The sequence below is a fragment of the Astyanax mexicanus genome, chromosome 19, assembly GCF_023375975.1.
Source record: "Astyanax mexicanus isolate ESR-SI-001 chromosome 19, AstMex3_surface, whole genome shotgun sequence".
NCBI lineage: Eukaryota > Metazoa > Chordata > Actinopteri > Characiformes > Acestrorhamphidae > Astyanax > Astyanax mexicanus.
In genome coordinates, this window is record NC_064426.1 from 20,175,778 (window position 1) to 20,197,150 (window position 21,373).

The 21,373-nt window shown below is 37.1% G+C and overlaps 1 protein-coding gene across 1 annotated transcript; it reads right to left on the reverse strand.

The window, feature by feature from the left end:
* Window positions 1-3,546: 3,546 nt before the first annotated feature.
* Window positions 3,547-21,002, reverse strand: rras (RAS related). The gene is made up of 7 exons (XM_007251062.4): window positions 20,748-21,002; window positions 18,754-18,852; window positions 16,194-16,281; window positions 15,593-15,695; window positions 10,614-10,722; window positions 10,346-10,464; window positions 3,547-8,719 (listed from the first exon to the last, which is right to left on the reverse strand). Exons 2-7 carry the CDS (start codon window positions 18,838-18,840, stop codon window positions 8,635-8,637), a joined length of 591 nt encoding a protein of 196 aa, XP_007251124.2. The 5' UTR covers window positions 18,841-18,852; window positions 20,748-21,002; the 3' UTR covers window positions 3,547-8,634.
* Between the last annotated feature and the right edge of the window lie 371 nt (window positions 21,003-21,373).

The window sequence follows — 21,373 nt, forward strand, 5'->3', positions numbered from 1 at the left end:
CCATTGCTAACACAGATGTGCAAATGTACACTCAAACCAGGGGCGGATCTAGCCATTTTGGGGCCCTAGGCAAAATATAAACAAGGGGCCCTCATTCTTGAAACACACACATAAACTAAATAACTAGAGATGGCACGATCGATCGGCAGTGTATTGGTATCGGCCGTTTTTCAGCCAAAATACGATATCGACGATCGGCAGATATTTTTCTGATTTTAGCCGATCTGATTCAGGAGTTTAGGGTTAAGCAGTTTATCAGAGCTGTGTGTGGATGAAACTGGTGAAACCGGTGAAACTGCTCGCTTACAGGAAGCTGCAGTTTCTTATCCAACCACTAGTCGGAGCTGCAGCAGCAGAACAAGCCCCGCTGTGTTTACTCAGTCAGAGCTACAGCCCAGCCACGGGCTACAGGGCTCAGCTTTTCTTAAATTAATCTGTGTAGAAAATAAAGGTTTTAACCCCACTAACCGGATAATACAGCTCTCTACAGTTCATCTTTCAGCCCAAGCAGCTAACAGCAGCAGTTTAGAGCCGCCGTCACGGAGGCACTGCTCGGATTACATTATAAACAGGTCAGTTAGTGCGCTGCTAACCTCATGATGTTTATAACTACGGAGTTTAGTGGACACACCACGGCTGCAAGGTTAGACTGTTGAAGGCTACTGAAGACTATTAAAGGCTATTGGAGGTTATTGAAAGGGTTATTGGGGGCAGAAATCAGTAAAGGCTGGTTATTTAAGTGATTCACGTCCTCGTCCTTTGCTGAGGTGAAACTGTGACTAGCGCTGTCACAGTGATGTTTATTAACGCCATTAAAACAGATTTTGTCAGGTATTGTCTTATAAATATTTAAACATAACTTATATCTCTTCTAAAAACCGTTTATTTTGGTCAGTAACACTCTTGTGTTAATTTACTAGCAGCGTAAATTACCAGTGTTTGCTTAGGCGTGGATGTAATTAGGGGAATCTGTACCAGGTTTGTCTGGTACCTGTGTGGCATTGATTTGGCACTTGGCCCCGCCCAATATCGGTATCGGCGATCGGCCGATCGAGATGAAAGACGATCAGCGGTCGGAATCTGCCCCAAAAACACTGATCGGTCCAGGAGGTGTAAAAAATGAGGTCAGTGTTGGCAGTGCATCTGCGATTCTTTTGCTCTCTGCCCGTTTCTTTCGTTTATTAGAACCACTTTCATAACTCCGCTTCATTTTTACTGTGACAGCTGTCACTCTAGTCGCGTACAGTTCCCGCTGTTTTGGTTTGAAGTCACGTCGTGTCGCACATTGCTACGTTATCATATTATGGACTAGTTCAATGCAAGCAACGGAGGGGGGGTATGTGTGTTTGGACAATTAGTATTTAGACATTAATTCGGTATTCTACTGATATTTCTGTTGTTTTTTTATAGAAATATGTTTTTCTTTACTTTACATAAGTAACAAATTAACATAGTTTTTGGTGTATTCACTGTAGCTGGGATGGTCAGATTTCGGGGCCCCTATAGAGGATAGATTAGGTCGAGGCCCTAGGCAAATGCCTAGGTTTGCCTAATTAAACATCTGCCTCTGACACAAACACATAGAGAAGTACTGGCAGTTATAATAAGACTCGCTCAGGAGGAGATAAATGTGATCCTATTGGTGCTACCATGCCTAATGTATGGAAAAGTGGGGTTATAAATACCCCAGTATTGAGCTGTGGAAGCATGGTGATCCATTTGTGCTCCTTTGGGGTGAGTTGGGTAATTGGAACATTGGGGATGTGGTAGGTTGGCGTTTCTTTTAACATTCTGACCTCATAAATGCTCTCGATGCTGAATGCAATCACATTCTCAAAGCAATGTCCCAAATAGCAGAAATAGTAGAAGCAAGTTAATAGTAGGAGGCAGTCACTCCAGTAAAAACAAGATTTGAAACTTGTTTTGATACCCTTGAGTTTGAAAGAAACCCAGATATGAATGAATGGGTGACCAAAAACTTTTGTCCCCAAAGTGTATCTCAGCAGCCTGAGCCTCTCTTATTTTCCCGTTTCCCCATTTCCCTATGTGTCTCCAGGCTAAAGGGAGCCTCAGGTCTGCCACACATTTGTGATTGGACACTCCTGAGGTGCTCTGCTTCGATTGGCTAGATTCAGGGTTTGCTAGCCAATAGGATGTAACAGCCTATAGTGGGCCTATAAAGCTGTAAACAAAGAGATTATTGGCTGGTTTATTTTACAAGGCAAACTACAGAGTAAGTCAGATGTGGCAGAATTACCATTGACTTTTTATTTCTGCTTATTTCAGACACTGAGGTACAAACAGAGTCGCTCACAGCCATTGAGGAGAAATGTAGCCACTGGAAATTCTTTTGATCCTTAAAGCAAACACCATTAAATTAAGAAGAAACAATGAAGTGTCCCAATACTTTTGTCCATGTAATGTATGTTGACACTGCTCTATTGTCCATCTGATCCTAGATTGTAGAGGTAATGTGTGTATGCTGCACAAGATTTTACAGTATATTACTATGTATCTATAAGATCAGAAGCAAATTGCTTAAAAAATATACTGTATTTAAATAAAACTTAAAAAACAAAAATTAAATAATAATGCGGCCTATCAATGAAAGTTTATTTTCTGGTCAATTTACATAAATAAGGCACACAGGACAATTTTAGGAGACAATAGTAAGCCAAGACACAAGGGTGTCCCCGTTTTGATAATCTACACAAATTCCTCTCCTGAAAACTGTTTATTTGGGTGAGTAAAGCGCTTCCGTTTACTTACAGTGAGCTTAGAGTTCTAATATTTTTCAACAGTGTGGTTAGCAGCAGCGCTAGTCGGGGTTAGCAGTGCTTAGCGCTAGAAAATGTCACCCAACAGTGCTACACTGGCAAACCCTGAGTGTTCCAGTAAGCCAGAGTGCTATCAGTTAGCGCTTTATCACACGTATGCAGACTACAGTCAAATTTACTCGCCTCTGAATAGTAAAAGAGCTAGTGCTGCTGTTACTGGTAAATCTGCTCCAGCCTCAGTGCTGGAGAAATTGCACTGAAAACTCACCCTTATAACACTGTACTGATAAAATTCATATATAAGGCACACCGGATTATAAGGTGCACTGAAAACTCCAGAAGAGCAATATCAATGAATATATGCATTTTATTTATTTTACTGCATCTGTAACTTAACATAAAAATATATTTAATATCTGCAGCAATCAACATTCAATTTTTGACACAATGTTATAAACAACTGTCAGTCACAAAATGTTGTCCAAAAATAAAATGACAAAAATGGTAACTTGAAAGAAAAAGGTTAGATTGTCAAGTTATTTTGAATGCTTTCTATTAACCTACTCATAATAAAGTTCTTTAAAAAAAGATTTATTTTTTGACATTATCAATATTACTGTGCTACTACTGCCAATCTGAAAAAAAAAAACCCAACATTTAGCCTCCAAACCTAAATATGTTTATATGTAGAGTACTTAATTCATACACTTAATTTAAGCAATTTCTCTGTCACATTACAAAGACAATGCACAAATAAGAAACACAATCATCAGGCGTAAGTAAATACTTTTTATTTGTGTACAAAAAAAGTTGTTTAGATCAATTTCAGTATAAAAATGTCAACATTGTATAATGGAAGCCTAAATGAAGTATGACAGACTGGTGTCCATTCAGAGCCATTGATATAAAGAGTTTGATTTACATGAAATGACAGGACTTATACATACATATATATAGGAGACTATTTCAAATGATGTTAAACAATGCATCTCCTCCAGACTCTTCATACTAAAAACGGTTCTGATCAGTCTATTTCAATTCTAAAGTGTATGGCACCCTCTGGTGTGTACAAAAAGAATAGCCATATATTGTCTAACATTGCAGGTCTGCTAAGTTTGAAGTACATTGCATTTGGCTGTTGCGTACAAATCACTCTATACTGATCAAGTAAATCAAATAGGCTTAAAGCGAATTAAACAAAAACAGCACAAGCTTTTACACACAACGCTCTGCAAAATGCACAAAGTACAAGTACCTTCACACAGCCACATACAACTGTTCTCCAACAAACACGCCCACACACAAACACACGTGCATACACACCCTTATTCAGACACACATAAAACACCCACCCCCAGAGCTACAGTACAAAAAGGCACAAATAACCTACTTTAGTGTCAAACTACTTTTATAACTGTTTGTTAGGACCAAGGTGTGCAAACATAAACATCATGATCTTTGGTTTATATGAATACAAAAATTATACTGCTAGTGGAGCCAGAAGCCCAACACTACGGTTTCATCTTATTCCTCTCTTTATAAAATGCATGTAATAAAAAAAACAATAAAATAAAAGGGAGATTTAACTATGTTGGATAAAATGTAAACTAAGTTTGTGTTTGTTGTGAAGCACTTCTAGAGAAATATGATTAAGAATGGTTGAGAAAATGATTTGGGATAAATTTCCCTGTAAAACACTTCCAAACAGTTCCACACATGCAGGGTGTGGTGCGGCAAAACAGTCCCTAAAGAAAACTTTTCCCTCCTTCGAAATGGAAATAATATTTTTGTTATATTAGAGATGCTGGCAATAGACCAGTCACGATAACTATTTTTGTTCTGATACTATATTTTCCCAGAAATTATTGCAATAAATGATGATTTTGTCACTTTAAGACCATTTTATGCCTCTAATTTAAGACTGATGTAATAGTAATAGACGCAACAATACAGTTGAATTATTTTAAAGAATCCTAAAAATAAATAAAATAAAATAAAATCCCCTTTTCTTGATAAAAATTAAAATCGTGAAGAGCATTTTTTAAAGCTATTTACGTGAGTACTGAATGTTGTGTTCTGGCCCTGTACAAATTTATATAACATTAATAAATTTATAAACCCACAGAAATATAAAGTCAATTGTTAGAATGAGCTGTTGGGCAGTAAAAAGTGATTAAAATGTCCTTTTAAAAAAACTTTCATACAGCTTTATGCAGGGTGTGGCGCAGGAAAATATTCCTAAACAAAAATAAAATTAATGTTTTGGCCTTAAACACATTTATATAACATTATAATAGACAATTACAAATACTATTTTTGTTCTGATAATATATTTTCCCAGAAATTATTGCAATAAATGATGATTGTCACTTTAAGACGATAGAATGATGTAATATGAATAGATTTAATACAATTGCATCCTTTTGAAAAAAACTAAAATAAATCATAAATAAAATGACCCCCTCCTTTTTTTTATATAAAAGTTGAAATAATGGCTAAATCATGTAAACAAGTTCTCCTTGCTAAAAAAAAACATAATAGGCAAGATCACAGTCAGCTAACATTATTATTGAGTTTATATTTAATTATTATCAGAAAATAACCCAATTATTGTGTCAGGCCTAGCTTACATGTGATTTCATATAACATCACTTTGGAACATGGGTTCTGAGTGGGTTTGTACACGTGTTGGTCCCAGTCAGCCGCCCCAAATGGGCACCATCATTCATCACCCTACATTAATCTCACACGGCTCCCATCTAGACCTCATGTGTTGAGTACAACCTATGACACATGGTGGCCATCGCTGACATTTACTGACATGTGGGGCCAACATGGAGACTGTGGACAAAACTGCCACCCATTATCTGGGTCAGTATGTTTCTTCAGAATAAACCAAAAATGCTCTACATTACTGTTTACGTTTTCATGTACTGAATGTTGCAGAATGTGACAATGAATTGGTGAAGTTTTATTTTATCACTAAAATAAGAGACCACTTAAAATTTGAGTTTCTTTGATTTTACCAAATTGAAAACCTCTGGAATATAATCAAGAGGAAGATGATCACAAGCCATCAAACCAAACTGAACTGCTTGTATTTTTGCACCAGGAGTGGCATAAAGTTATCCAAAAGCAGTGTGTAAGACTGGTGGAGGAGAACATGCCAAGATGCATGTAAACTGTAATTACAAAACAGGGTTATTCCACCGAATATATTTGATTTCTGAGCTCTCTAAAAGACAATATTTTTATTTGGAATTTGGGAGAAATGTTGTCTGCAGTTAATAGAATAAAATATTGTTATTCATTTAACTCAAACATACATAGCATTTTAAAAACTATTTTTATTTGAGAATTGAATGTTGTGTTTTCTTGGACCCGTACAACTCTATATTTATTTGGGTTTATTATTAAGTCAATTTTCAAAATGAGCTGTTGTTTAGTAAATTGATTAAAATGTTGGTTTGAAGAACACTGGCTTCTCCGTTTCACCACCAGCAGCTCACTTGGTTTACTACAGTGAAGGACTGATTAGATAAAATAGATATCGCACAAGAACTAGATCTTGGAACACTGGCCTCCTTCCTCCTGGAGAGTGCTGGAAATTTGATAAGCTAACACACACTCACACACTCAACAACATCAATGTACTGTGCATTTGTTTGTGCTTATTCTAATATCTGAGAAAACAAACTCAATTTGCCCAGATAAATAGCTTTGCATAATCATTTCCTCAGATGCCTTTCGCACAGTACAGGGAGTGATTTGTGTGGAAACCACATTCAATCTGTCCTCCCTCATTTCAGGATCAGACTGAGCTGTAATGAATGCAAAACTGATGGATGTGAGCTCAGTTTTCGCTTGAAATGAGCTCAAACTAATGACATCTCAGACACAGTTTACATAACGGCTGCATGATGCTGACAAAAAAATACTATTATTGATTATGATTATACTTTTACATACTGTTATTGTAATAAGCTTTGTGATATATATATATATATATAAATATATATGTAAGTATATATAAGTAATTGGAATTGTGATTGGTCAAGTACAATCAATCAATCAAAACACTGTGATTGGTTTGGTTAAAGCCACCAATATTATTATGTTGATTATTATTATGCAACAATATATTGCGCACCCTCAGCTAAAACGACCAGAGCTGCACCAACATACCAGTTTAATTGTGGTGAAGCCATAATGTGGTAAAACATAAGGCAGATTTTCCCTTTTACCTTTGCACTGGAGCTATGAGGCTAAAGTAGCAAACAACCTATGGAGCCTAATACCCAACAAATCCCCAATCAGCATGCCTCAAAATGCTTTTCAAAATAATTATGCTTCTTGAAAATGTGAGGAGATGTTTCTTTAATCTCTAAAACACTTGCTAACATGGTTTCTGTTACTGTATAGCCAGCTGTTAACCATAACATCAACTGTATTGACTGCATTTAGGCTAAGCTTGGCCAGACTACTGCTTTAAAATAGGGATAAACTGCAAAACTGCACTGTGCTAAATTGTGCTAAATTCTGGACTAGATCTCTTCACATATTCAGAGCTTAAAATAGTTTTATCTTGTTCCCTTTAGGCACAGCTGGTTAACAGGCTTACATGAGGAGGTGAATGCAGGTTTGGTAAAAAAAAAATAATAATAAATAATTGATGCTGATGCTATTGAGCAATGCTTCACTCCTGATATGATCTAGCAAGGACACTTGATATATAATAAACCAATAAAGCAGCTTTATCAGCCCAATAATGTCAACGCATCCAAGGACTGTGTGTACATCGTACAAGAAGTAAGTCTACATGATATTGGAAGAAAACTGACATTGCAATAGGTGTTTATGTGAAATATATTACGTGATATAACAAATTCAGGGATTTGCACCAAAAGACAACTTTTAAATATGTAATGATAATAATAAAATGCACTCTCTGTATTTAAAACGGGAATAAAATCTAATAATTTAGTTATAGTGGGCAAATATTATCTGTCTCTGGTATATGCCCTCATATCAAGCAGCAGAAATTTTATAACACTTTACAAAATGTTATCTAATTTAATTTGCCTTAATTGTATGTTCATTGATGTGACTACTGCGCATGCCCACATTACAATGACGATGCCGAAACCTGAAATCGGCCCATGAATTATACAGTGCAGCCCTAACAAGAGCCATTCACACACTCTGGATGAAAATTACTGACTCAAATTTTATGAAATAATGCCAGTGTTGTTACACAGTTATAGGATGTGTGTGTGAAAACCCATCAAAAATTAACAGCTTAGCTAACAGGCTGTACTGACCACCTCAAGAGGGCACGATACCACACTAGAAGGAACAAACTCTTAACTTCCACAATTTTCTACTTCATGAATCATGAGCTCCAAACCACAGTATAAACCTATCTGTGACTTTTGTGTACCATTAACACCCTTAATATATGGAAATTCATTACATTTGTCAAAAGAGAGAAATATTCTAAAACGTAGTTGATATAAAATAAAAAAGTGCAGACGAGAAACACAAAAAACTCTGCTGCTCACAAAGACAATCACGTCCCACGTTAACCATGTATGCACCCGCTACTACTACAATTAAAGCATTCAGGCTTACACACACACACACACACACACACACACTTGTTCACTTGCGCTGGGCACATATAATGCCGCTCCATAAGCAGTTATGGACAGTCTCTCTCATTTCATTCATTCCTTCATTCACACACACACACACACACACACACACTCTGTTAAGCACACACACACAGTGCAGACATATAAGGCACCAGACAAGAGGGTGGGGCTTCAGTCTCCATGGCAACAGTGTGGACACGCAGTCAGAGGATGGAGCAGGGACAGCCCTTTCGCTGCTTACTAGGGGAATTCATGAGCATAGGAGGACTTTCTGTCTCCTGAAATTTTCTGTATGGGAGAGATGGAGAGATAGATAGATAGATAGATAGAGAGAGAGGGAGAGAGAAAGAGAGAGAGAATTATTTACAATTTTACAGACAAATTATGGAACATACAAGTATAGTACAATTGATTTCTACACAGTACAACAGCATGGGTGGGTAACGCCTTCCTTTTACAGTAGCACATACGGTAGTTACTCTCTCAGTAAAGCATGTGTCAATATTATGTACACACAGCAACCATCCACTACATTAAAAGCACTTCCCAAAGCACGTACTATTTGGATAGTGAGTCATTCTCAGCACAGCAGTGACACTGACGTGGTGGTGGTGTGTTACTGTGTGTTTCACTGAATCAAACAAGTGGATCAGAGACAGCAGTGCTGCTGGAGTTTTTTAACATTGTGTTTTCGACTTGTAGATGTAAAGTGAGAGACAGAAGCTCTTAGAAGATCTATTTTTGCAGTTTGTGTTTGTTATTCCTCTAGTCTTTAATCAGAGGACATAGCATGCCTGCCAATATGTCAGTTTTACTGTAGTGCTGAGAATGATCCACCACCCAAATAATATCTGCTCTATGGTGGTCTCTCTCTCTCCTGTGGGGTCCTGATCATTAAAGAGCAGGGTGAAAGGAGGATAATAATAAAAGTAAAAAAAAAAAAGTATGTTTACCAGTCAGGTTGTATGGAGCAGCAAAGCCACTTCGTTGAAGTGTGATGTAATAAAACAGTTTTAGTTTAGTTTTCCAGCAGTATTAGCACTACCCGCTAATTGCTCTAAGCACTAGCTCTTTCGCCGTTCAGAGGTGAGTATTATTGCCTGTAGCCTGCTGCAAACCTCAGCTAGCACTGCTGGAGCAGTATTAGCTTTACCCAAACGGTTAGTTGCTAATGCTAATGCTCCAGCTTTAGTGGAAATCTGGAAATCTAAGCTTAGTGTAAATAAACGCAAGCGCTTTACTCACCCAAATGAACAGTTTTAGGAGATAAATGTGTATAGATTAACATCCAGTGCTTGTTTAAGTTTAAAATGTATATTTAAAAAATTTTAGTTTTGTAGCTACGCTTAGCTTGACAGGTTTACAGACCTGCTGAATTAGAAGGAAAACATGGCTACATCCCTGATTCTTACCAATGTCGCATAAAATGCACTTTATAATCCGGTGCACCTTATGTATTACAATAGAGCAGAAAATAGACGTTTATTGATTGTGCACTTTCTAATCTGGTGCGCGTTATAGTCTGTATAGATACAGATATTCAGTCTATAATTACAGAACTACAACATGCTCCTACATAGTGGAGCAGATTTTAAATAAATGATTAATGAATGCACAGTATCATTCTGTAAATTTGTCAAAAGCTTATTAACTCCTGATCAGACCACAAGAGACAGAGAGAGAGTGTGAGAAATAGAATCCAGTGCAAAACTACAAAAAGAAAAAGGGAGAAAAAAATATGGAATAAAATAAGATGAACAAAAAAAAAGAGAGAAAACAAATAAACTAAGGGAAAACAAAGGAAAGAAAGAAAAATGAAGTGAGTGAAGCACAAAAGAAAGAAAGTTCTTTCATTGGTTGTTTTATAAAAACCTCACTGATAAGGTTCAGCGCTGTGGTCTTAATGGGTTTTACCTTATTGCTCGAACCACCTCCAGAAAAGCTTCGTCCACATTGTGGCGGTTCTTAGCTGATGACTCCATATAGTGGATCCGGTTTTCCCTGGCAAACCCCATGGCCTCTTCTCTGGAGACCTGAAATAAACATACCGATACACAGTATGATGAAGTAATCTAATTACACACACGGATAAAATTCACTTTCAACACTGCAGTAATGGAACACATGTTCATGAAAACATTCATTTTAAAAAAGGCTGATGTCAGTGTTATGGGGTGTTTACCACTCTGTGCTGATCCAGATCTGATTTGTTGCCAACGAGGACCATCGGGAAGTCGTCTCGATCCTTTACTCGCAGAATCTGAGTGTGAAACTTCTGGATTTCATTGTAACTGAAAGAGAGCATTTAAACATGTTAGAATATTTCACCAGAACCATTTCTAACACCATTTATACAAGACCCCATGGGTTTTACAGGAATACTCATGCATTTACGGACTGATCAACTCAATCTGTACCTCATCACAGGCAATCATTTTTCTATAACAGCTCTGCATTTGTCATTTTTTGTGTCATTGTTAACATTCCGCTAAAATCCACCTTTTCTTGTTACGCCACCCGCCCCTGCCCAACATGCTGATTTTTTTCCTGGAGCGGTTTGCTTTCTGGGAATTGTAGTGTGGGTGCAAAATCACCCACATTACATGACATTACATTACATTACAAAACATTATGATACATAAACCAGTTTCTGTTCATCTTTCTGCTGGAAAAGAACCAAAGTTTGGGTATTACCCCAGAACGGGTGGAAAAGTTACTAAAAGCTACGGTGGTAACTAGCTCCCCTAAGCATCGTGACCACAGTCGAGAGGCAATAATCAGAATAAGGGTAACATCCGTTTATTACATCTGCATTGAACATCCCATTGAAAACACTGTTTTAAAGCAGCTGCACAGAAATATGCGCTGGAACGCAAAATCTTCTCACTATTTTTACTTTCTTGCTTCTGTGCCAGACAGTTCTGACCGTGTGGTTTATTGGTGCACATTTTGGTGCGCAGGTTTATGCCTGTGTGAAACCAAATCAAACAGAGGGAGAAAACACTCCAAGTAAATAAACTCATCAACTGATCCGGATCTTAGAAACCAACTTCAGGTGTGAAACCGTCCTTTTATAATCAGCAAATTAACTTAGAATTCATATATCCTTACAAGCAAGCTGAGATGTTTATAATAAAGTAAAACAAAAGTTTCATCTGTACTAAATAGTATTTACTAGTATTTTAATTGACACCACTAATTTAAATATCATTGCATTTTACATTTCTTACATTGATTCTTTTAATGACATTTAAATATCCACCATAAAAATGTACATCTTAAGAAGAACAAGTGCAATTAATCGCAGTTAAATTACATGAATAATATTGTTGTAATTAATCTGATTACAATTTTATCAATGCCCAGCTGTAATAGGTATAATAATAAAAAATAAATCACCATATTGTCCAGCTCTACTTTAGAATGTGTAAACATCTGTCTCAATACAGTATTTAAACTTATTTATACTTCAAAAATCAACACCGCATACAATTCAACCAGAGGTGTAAAAGCCTTTTCATATGAATGAACGTAAATATCTACTGTAATCTGCCCCGACATCTCTGTTCATACGACTGAAGATTCCCATACAGTAGATAAAAACTAACCCATGCAGCCACACTTGCTGTCATACAGCCTCGAGTTGAGCCATTCTGTCAGCAACTGACCACAAAAACACATTATTGCTCTCACTCATGACTGACAAGACACACAGACACACACACTGGTTAGCTCTCTCATAAAGAAAACTTTTTTACACCTACACAGTCTCTGTTCCCTTTCTCATTCAAGCACAAAGGAGAGGGACTCTCTGTTCCCACTATTAACATGCAGAAGACACGCACAGGTCGGTTTCAATATACTGTCAGGATGTGAAGCCATGTTTCATCTGTAATTTAAGTTTTAAGCACCTAATTTTATCATTTAAATTGTCAGCAAAAAGATAATTTATGCTGTATTAGCATTAGATCACATTAGAACATATGTAGGTAAACATAAATGCAGTATAAAAAAAGGAGAATTTTCTTATTTTAAAGAAAGAAGCGAAGATCTTGTGAGCTAGTTTGAAGTGCAAAGGTTGGTTCCAGATTGCTTCTAGAAGCCTCCAGTCAATGCATGAATGTGTCCAATTCAATCAGCAGCATACCACCTGATTTAACAAGATTTTACATTATCATAAACTTAGAAAAACAAGTGCTGATATAATCTAGGGCTGGAAGAAAAATTAACTGAATTTGATTAATCAAATTACTGATTTTGTGCGATTCAAAATGGGATAATCAAGATTGTATATAGAAGCTGCCAGAAAGAATCACAATAGAGTGATATTTGATTCTTTTACACTTGTAAACATTTAGCTTATGTTTGCACCGCGCTTAATATGAACTCTGAATATACTATTTGTAAAAAAAATAAAATAAATAAATACATCGAATTGAAACTTAAATGAACAATAGCATGGGTATCACTTTAAATCATAGACTGTATATAAAGATGGACGCCGTGTCGCCGTTCCCATTCATTCAATGAAAATGAAGCCAAAATCTTCCACCATTTTGGCGATTCAGAGACCAGAGTCTGCGCAGTAGAGACCAGAGGAGGGAGAAAGGCTGTGGAGAGACCGCCTACTCATTTAAATAACCCCGCCCCTGAGGGCTGCCTCGCGGTCACAGACTGCAGAGCGGGGCGGAGCGGAGCTGACGGTCTGTTATTGGTCCCGCCCATAAGCAGCCCTTTTACCATAACCACACCTTTTTTGAATAGAGCCGAATAACGTTTTAAAAACCGAATTCTGTGGGATATAAAAATTTGACAATATAAGCAGAGGTTACACTAGCTGCTGCACTTAAATAATGGAGGTAGAATTACAGTATATTAGAAAAAAACGTTATTGAGAGTTGTCTGTTTTGCCATTGAAACCTATGGGGATGGGTGGGGTTACACAGCTTTCTGCAGCCGAACAGCAGGGGGCGCCCGACCTGTGCTGGCTTCACTTTTAAGAGACGATGATCTGTCCAGCTATATACAGTCTATGCTTTAAATGATACACAATACAATAATACACAGGAAGTGCTATAATGTGAAATAGTGCCAATAATACACGTTACAGAACGAACCTCGAGCATATTATTCTGATTATACCACAGTTCCATTATCACTGTTTATTATAAGATTTTGAGTAAAAGAGGACGAGAAAATACAATCTGTTTTGTTATAAAAACTGTGAGTTAAAATAGTTCCATTGCTGCTCTGTTTGTAGCTGCGCTGTTTGGCTTGTAAGCGCTGCATTGTTGCTAGGTAACCTGTATGTGGCGAAGTAATACAGGGAGAGCTTTAGTTACAGTATATTACCGATTACCAGCCGATAACGCCACTCATAGAACGCCTCTCAGCCAATCACATTGCAGGGTCGGAACTAACTGTGGTATAATTACAAATAAAACAACTAAAGTTAAGTAAAAAACAAAAATCATAATCATAACCAAGCATTGCTCCTATATTTGAGAAAAAAGAAAAACTAAATTATTATTATTATTATTTTATTTTTTTTTTTTACAATATTGCCCAGCCCTAATATGGCCTTAAGTACGAGGATGTAGTTATGTATTTGTGCCAGAAATTATTATGGATTACTGTCCTTTTGTAGGAAGACATTTCATGTATGAACATGGCTAGCAAACAATACTCAAATAGGCTATGGAACTCAAGTAATGAATAATGGGTATTAAAAAGCCAAAAGTGTGCCAAGTACACATTACACCACCATTACACAACCTCCACCCTTCACCAGCCCAGACTTCTGACACAAGGCAGGTTGTGTCCATGATTAATGCTGCTGATCCCAAATTCTGACTCTAAAATCTGTTAGCCTCAGCAGAAACTCAGATTCATCCTTTTTAACTGTCCAGTTTTGGTGAGTATGTGCTTACCTCAGCCTCAGATTTATGCTCTTGGCTGACCTGACACAGAGAAAATCCAATGTGGTGTTCTGCTGCTGTAGCTCATCGACATTTAGAGATTTAGAGTTTTTCTTCTCACCGAAATGGTACAGAATGGTTATCTGAGTTACTGTAGCTTTTCTGTCAGCTCCAACTAGACTGACCATTCTCTGCTGACCTCTCGCTTTAGAAAGCTGTTTCTGACTGCATTTCTCTATTCTGAGTAAACTGTGGAGATTGGTGTGCCTAAAACCCCAGCAGATCAACTATGGAATTCTAGGATACTCAAACCAGCACCTCTGACACCAACAATCACACCATGCTCAAAATCAACGAGATCACATCCGTTTCTCCATTCTAGGGATTAAAACGAATGTTACCTGAAGCACTGCTGCCGTATGACTGATTAAATTAGAATCTGGTGTGAAATGGATCGGGGGTGTAGGGAAACACGATAACAAGTACGAAATTTGCCACTATCGCTTGGGCAATAAGGAAGTGGGCTTAGTTTTACCCAGGCAAAGAAATCACTATTTTTACATCATTATCAAGCTCAAAGTAGCTCCACACTTCATAGGCAGAATTGTAAGGGCCCTGACATTTAAAACAAGGCACTGAAAATGAAAACTTGGAAAGTGCACAGATAGTTTAAACCAAGTAAAACCTGAGTAGTAAAACCTTTTGAGCCAAGTTTATGCTATTTTGTTGTAAAATACTCTTCATTCTCATGTAGACAGTCATCAGATATTTTCAGCAACTGCTGGAATTCATGCATTTCCACTGAACACATTGTGCAATCTGTTCCTCTATCCTACCTATTCATATCGTAACTACAAGATGGCAGTGCCCAGAGAACTACCTGAAGGTACTTTGTGTATAAATAGTGTTTTTAATAAACTACCTATGCACTTTCCAACTTTTCAGAACCTTGCTTTAAATATCAAAGCTCTCAGAATTCTAGATTGCGTTTGCTAATGGTTTAAAATAGTGCTATGCCCCTATCACTAGCATTGTAAGTCTGTTGGGAGCATCAGCTGAAAGCTCTGTTTTTCGAAATGCTGGGAACGGACGGAGGTGGGCTATTTAACAACATTTTGTACTCGTTATCATGTTTCACTGTTTCTTACTGTTTCCATTTCTTACTGGATTTCTTCTTTAACTGGAACTGTGTCTTCTAGTGTATTCGGACAATGAATGAATGGACCAATAGCAGCACACCTACCTGCCACTGTCATTCAGGGCAAAGACCAGTAGAAAGCCCTCTCCGGAGCGCATATACTGTTCCCTCATTGCTCCAAATTCTTCTTGACCTGCTGTGTCCAGAACTAATGCACACAGAAACACAAACAGAAACAGGTGAGAAATCCACATTCAGCTGTAGCACAAAAATCACATGGCAGTAAGATGATTGTGTAATAATAGATCTGTAGGCAAGACGAGACACAAATAAAACAAAACCGCAATACTTCAGAGGCCGTGTTGCTCTCCCACACTCTCACACACACACACTCACTCCTTCATCAACATCAACACCTACACCTACACAGGCTCTCACAGTTTCAAGCTTAGTAAACTGTGGTGGCTTGATGTTGAAAGCAATGTGCTGACAATCTGACACAGCAAGTCAAAACAAAACCTGGGCTGGAACTATTAAAGTTAATAGTGATTCATACTGTGGCAACTCTGGCAACTCTACTTCGAGAAATATATGATCCCTTCAATATCCTTCAGACCATAGTCTGTCTATAAACACACACACACGCGCACGCACACACAAACAAACAAACAAACAAACATTCCACCAAATGTCAAATAATCCTTACTGTCTAATCGCGTCTCCTTCCCGTCCACTGTGCAGATTTTGGTGTAGGAATCCTCAATGGTGGGGTCATAGTCGGACACAAAGTAAGACTGTGACAGAGAAAGGAGTCAGGTATTATTGCTTTAAGTGCAATGTGCCTCGCAGACAAAGAGGCTTTCGGGCCTAGGCATGAGAGGACTTGTTTAGAGAATACTCCTGACTTCACCCGCCCGTTAAAACACACTGAAAACGGCTCGTCCTTACAGTTTACATAAGCTGAATCAGAAACAACAGCTTTACTTGATGTGTAGTCAACAGTGTATGACCTGAGACACAAAATAGTTGAATAAACAAATGTACAGCCTTGTAAAGCAAAGTTGTGCCTTATTTTATACACATTAATAGCATAAAATCACAATGGGGAATACACCTACTAAAGGAAAAATCCAGAAATAAGATCTGATTTATGTAAATAAATTAATTAATCTGTCAAGACAAGTTTGATTTCAAGTTTGTCAGGGTCAGAAACCACACTGTATTTTTCCTATATATATATATATCTGTCAAAAAACCTTTAGTGCCCAGTTTGTCAGGGTCAGAAAACACAACACAATTTGTAGACGATTTAGACTACTCAATTCATAACTTATGTTTCCTAACCAATGCAAAAGAAACATTAGTCCTGTTTTTTTTCCATAATGAAAAGTTGCATTTTTCCCCTCAATAACCCTAAATTCCAGTGTCATCCCTCCAAAACAAGTGTATGTAACATATAGATAATCTGTCAACAAACATTTGATGCCCAGTTTGTCAGGGTCAGAAAACACATCAACAATTTGTAGATGGCTTCAGTAGCCAAAGCAAAAGCAACCAAAGAAACATTAGCCCTGTTTTTTTCTACATGATTATACATTGCATTCTTCCTTCATTAACCCTAAATTCCACGGTCATCCCTCCAAACAACTGTACTCAAAATATAGATAATCTGTTTGTCAGATTCAAAACCACATTTAACCACAATTTACAGCCTACTCAGTCTATTTAAGTCTGGTTCAGATGTAAACTAAACCTAACCTTAACAAAATAAGAGTTTTGCACAACTTAGCACTTCATTTCTCCTGACAATGTAGGTTTGCCCTGGTTTTCTCCATTCTTTTAAAAAAATCAGGACATTTTCATTCTGAAACAGTCTACCTTCCACTGAACACACTTAGTAGCACACTGGCTAAACATTGTTGTTAATAAACAGTTGAGGGGGGAAAAATTCGGACTTTCTTTAACTATACTTAACGCACCAAACACATTTGTTGTCCAGTTTGTGAGGGTCGGAAACCACATAAGCAATGTTCAGATGGCCAAGTCTGCTCTAAAAATGACCTAAACCTAAGCTTAACCTCAGTAACCTAAAGAGTTGTTATATAAAGCACTTCACATTGAGCAGTACTCCTAACACTGCAGGCTAGGCCTGTTTCATTCCTGTCCTGAAAATATATGACAACAAAAGATTTCCCCTCTTACACTGCAATTCAAAACAAACAAAAGCATAAAAAAGACCTTGGTAAAGCACCTACTACACCTTTTTTTTAATTCCATCCTCCCAAATGTAGTCCACCAACTAGGTGACAGGTGTGTTAAGCAGTGCCAGACACAACAAAAATAAGTCTATTTGAAAGTTTGAACAATTTAACAAGTATGTTCAGTAATTTCTCAGCACTGTCAACTGACCAAATATGTAGTTTTATTATTTTAACTTTGAATTGTGCATTAAAATAAGTAAGAATCTCTTACTTATTAAATTACATGTGAATCTAACAGTTGTCGTTTCTTTTGTGATTTATAGTCTTAACGAACAGATCATCCAAAGAAATATTTTAAAGTTAAAATTTAAGTATTAATATTATGTTAATACTGTTAAAAGTCAAGATGTCTCTTTTTACATCTGTAAATTTGCCATTTTGGAGATATGATACAGAATTATGTTTTAATTAACTTGTGTCTTTAGACACAACATTTAGAACCAGTTTTTAGAACCAGACTTAGGCCCACTCCCATTTCTCTTTTGTACCCCTACCCCTTGTTTTTGAGTGAAACTCTGTTCCAAGGAAAAGAGGTAAAATTGTAGAGGCAAGCGGTGAAGCAATTAATTATTATTATTCATTCCTTAATTCCTCTGTGATGGGGAACCTTAATTTTATTTTTCTGTTCCCCCTGTAATGGTTGAATGGGAATGTTTGCTAGCTAGATAGGTAGCTACAGAGATTAACTACTAGCAGTTTTAAATGCTTGTTATAAAGAAAATCACCATGAGAAAATTAAACTACTCATTAAACTATGGTAATATTGTGGTTAAGTGGTTATTTTTAACAAAGAAAATACTGGCATTTACTGGATAGAATCATTAGGCATCAGCTTAATATTGGAGTTGATTTTGCTATTGAAAAATCAACAAAAACGGCAACATTCTTTGCCTTGTGATAAGCATAATCTTGGTTGATCAACAGTGATTTAGTTAGATTTTGTTGTGACTCATAGTTAAGCATCTTAGACCTACAAGTCTGGTCTTACACAATACACTACTGTACCTGGATGAATTGGATGGTCAGTGCACTTTTCCCTACACCACCTCCGCCCACCACCACCAGCTTATATCTCTCCTCCTCTGACGACATGGCTTGCTCAGTCTGTCACAAAATAAAACAACAGTCATTTATAGAAGTGAAAAATACTGATTCTTACATTCAGGATCTACCTGTTAGTATAGGAACTGAAGTTTGTTAGACTCTGTACTCTTCTCTATTGGTGTAAAACATAATCATCAGTACGAAACTGATCACACTCAACAACAACAAAAAAGGAATTAGAACCTGAACTGAGGTAGAAGCAGATTATTTTTCACTTTAATACTTAATACTTAAACAACAGCAGAAGTAAAGTAGGTTAGCTACAATGAGCTTTGTATTGTTTTTCAGTACATTAAACTAGGCTGTGCCCACATACAGCAACAAAAAAGGCAGTAAAAACACTCATGTTAGAACATTACCGAATGGTGATAACTTCAGGCAGATTAGCTAACCTAGTTAGGTTAACCTACAGACAATTCAAAGAGACCAATTTGATATTTGTTTGAGTAAAATGAACATTTTTGTTTTATTCTATGAACTACGGACAACATTTCTCCGAAATTCCAAATAAAAATATAGTCGTTTACAGAATTCGTTTGCAGAAAATTAGAAATATCTGAAATAAAAAAGATGCAGAGCTTTCAGACCTCAAATAATGCAAAGAAAACAAGTTCATATTCATAAAGTTTTAAGAGTTCAGAAATCAATATTTGGTGTATTAACCCTGGTTCTTAATCACAGTTTTCATGCATCTTGGCATGTTCTTCTCCACCAGTCTTACACACTGCTTTTGGATAACTTTATGCCACTCCTAGTGGAAGAATTCAAGCAGTTAAGCTTGGTTTGATGGCTTGTGATCATCCATCTGCCTCTTGATTCTATTCCATAGGATTTAATTTGGTAAAATCAAGGAAACTTTAAGTGGTCTCTTATTTTTTTATGTTAAAGGGAGTTTAAGTATTTTAAACACTTTCAGAGTCAACCTTTTAGTGCAGGAACTTATGTTTGTAAGACTACATTCTTCTGTATTAGTGTAAAATATAATTATTAGTGTGAAACTAAACCCACTCAAAAAATAAAAAAGGAATTAGGACCTAAATTGAGGTGGAAGAAGATTATTTTCCACTTTAATACTTAAACAACAGAAGACATAGAGTAGTTAAATGTCCTTTATGTTGTGTTTAAGTTCATTAAACTAGTTAGCTAGTTTGTATCCATATATGGCAGCTTAAAACAAAGAAGACTAAATACAAAACAGTTCAAATATCAATATTAGATATTAGAACACTAAAGGCTAACCTGCATATAAAATAAAACATACCTTAAATGTGATACTCAACACCAGTTTAAAAGGAGTTTAAGTGTTTTTAACACTTTCAAATTATTTTTTAAACTTTTAGTGAAGGAACTGAAGTTTGTTAGACTATATTCTTCTAAATTGGTGTAAAACATAAGTGTGAAACTGATCCCATTCAAAATAAAAATAAAAAAGGAATTAGATTATTTTCCACTTAATACTTAATAACGTTACTTAAACAACAGCAGAGTAAGAGTAGTTACAGTGCTTTGCATTGTGTAAGTTAATTAAACTAGCTAACTTAGTCTGTACTCATATACGAAAAATACAAAACAGTAAAAGACTCAATATTAGACTCTAAAGAATGAAAAAAATGGCACAGAAGTCTGGCTAGCTAACCAAACCTAGCCTATCTATCTCATAAAATCTCTCAGACGTGCCAGGTTTCTTATCTATAAAGCTGGGCATCCTTCATATCTCAATATTTTAACTCAACACCACTTTAAATGGAGTTTAAGTGTTTTAAACACTTTCCGCTCGGTTTAAATTCCCAGAAAACGCCTCATTTCAAAAAGAGAAACTATTTTGACAGTGAAACGCAGCCAGTGGCCTGCAAACTGAGAGTCAAGCAATGGGAAAAAAACGTCCATTAACTTACCTTTCCTTCCGCAGCCGCCTTCGGTTGCTGAGTTTACCACTCAAAGTCAAACGATAGAAAGTTAAAACGAGCTCTTCTGCTGGTCTAAACCGCGGATATCAGCGCGGTAAAGCTCAAACCATTGTCAGTCTCAGATCAGAGCCAGTTTCAGGTCTTCTCGCCCTTTTTTTCTTACTGATTTTTGACTCGACCCTCTCTCTGCGTCTTACTTACTTTTTTTCATAGCCAGGAGCTACTTTTTTCCCTCCGCCGTGGTTTTTTTCCTCCACCCATATTCAACCATGCCCCGCCTTCCTCGCAACCGGATTGGGTGATGTCATTTCGTTTCCCGCGCTGCCATTGGATAATCGCACACACTCTCAGATACTCTTGAACAGTCGGCGGGGCGGAGCGAAAATAGCCAATTAAAGCGCGGAACGAGAACGGCAGCCAGCCAATCCTAGAGTCCGAGCACAGGGAAGGCGGGACTTTGTGTAAAACGGGTGGGGTGCGGGGAAGAGCAGCGCTCGCAGCGTAGCTAATTTATACGTAGCGCTGTGTGAAGAATGGGAGCGCCTCGCAGCTTTTTCTTCACAACCGAGAGAAACACGAGAACAGCAGTTTCAGGCTGAACTGACGCTGCAGTC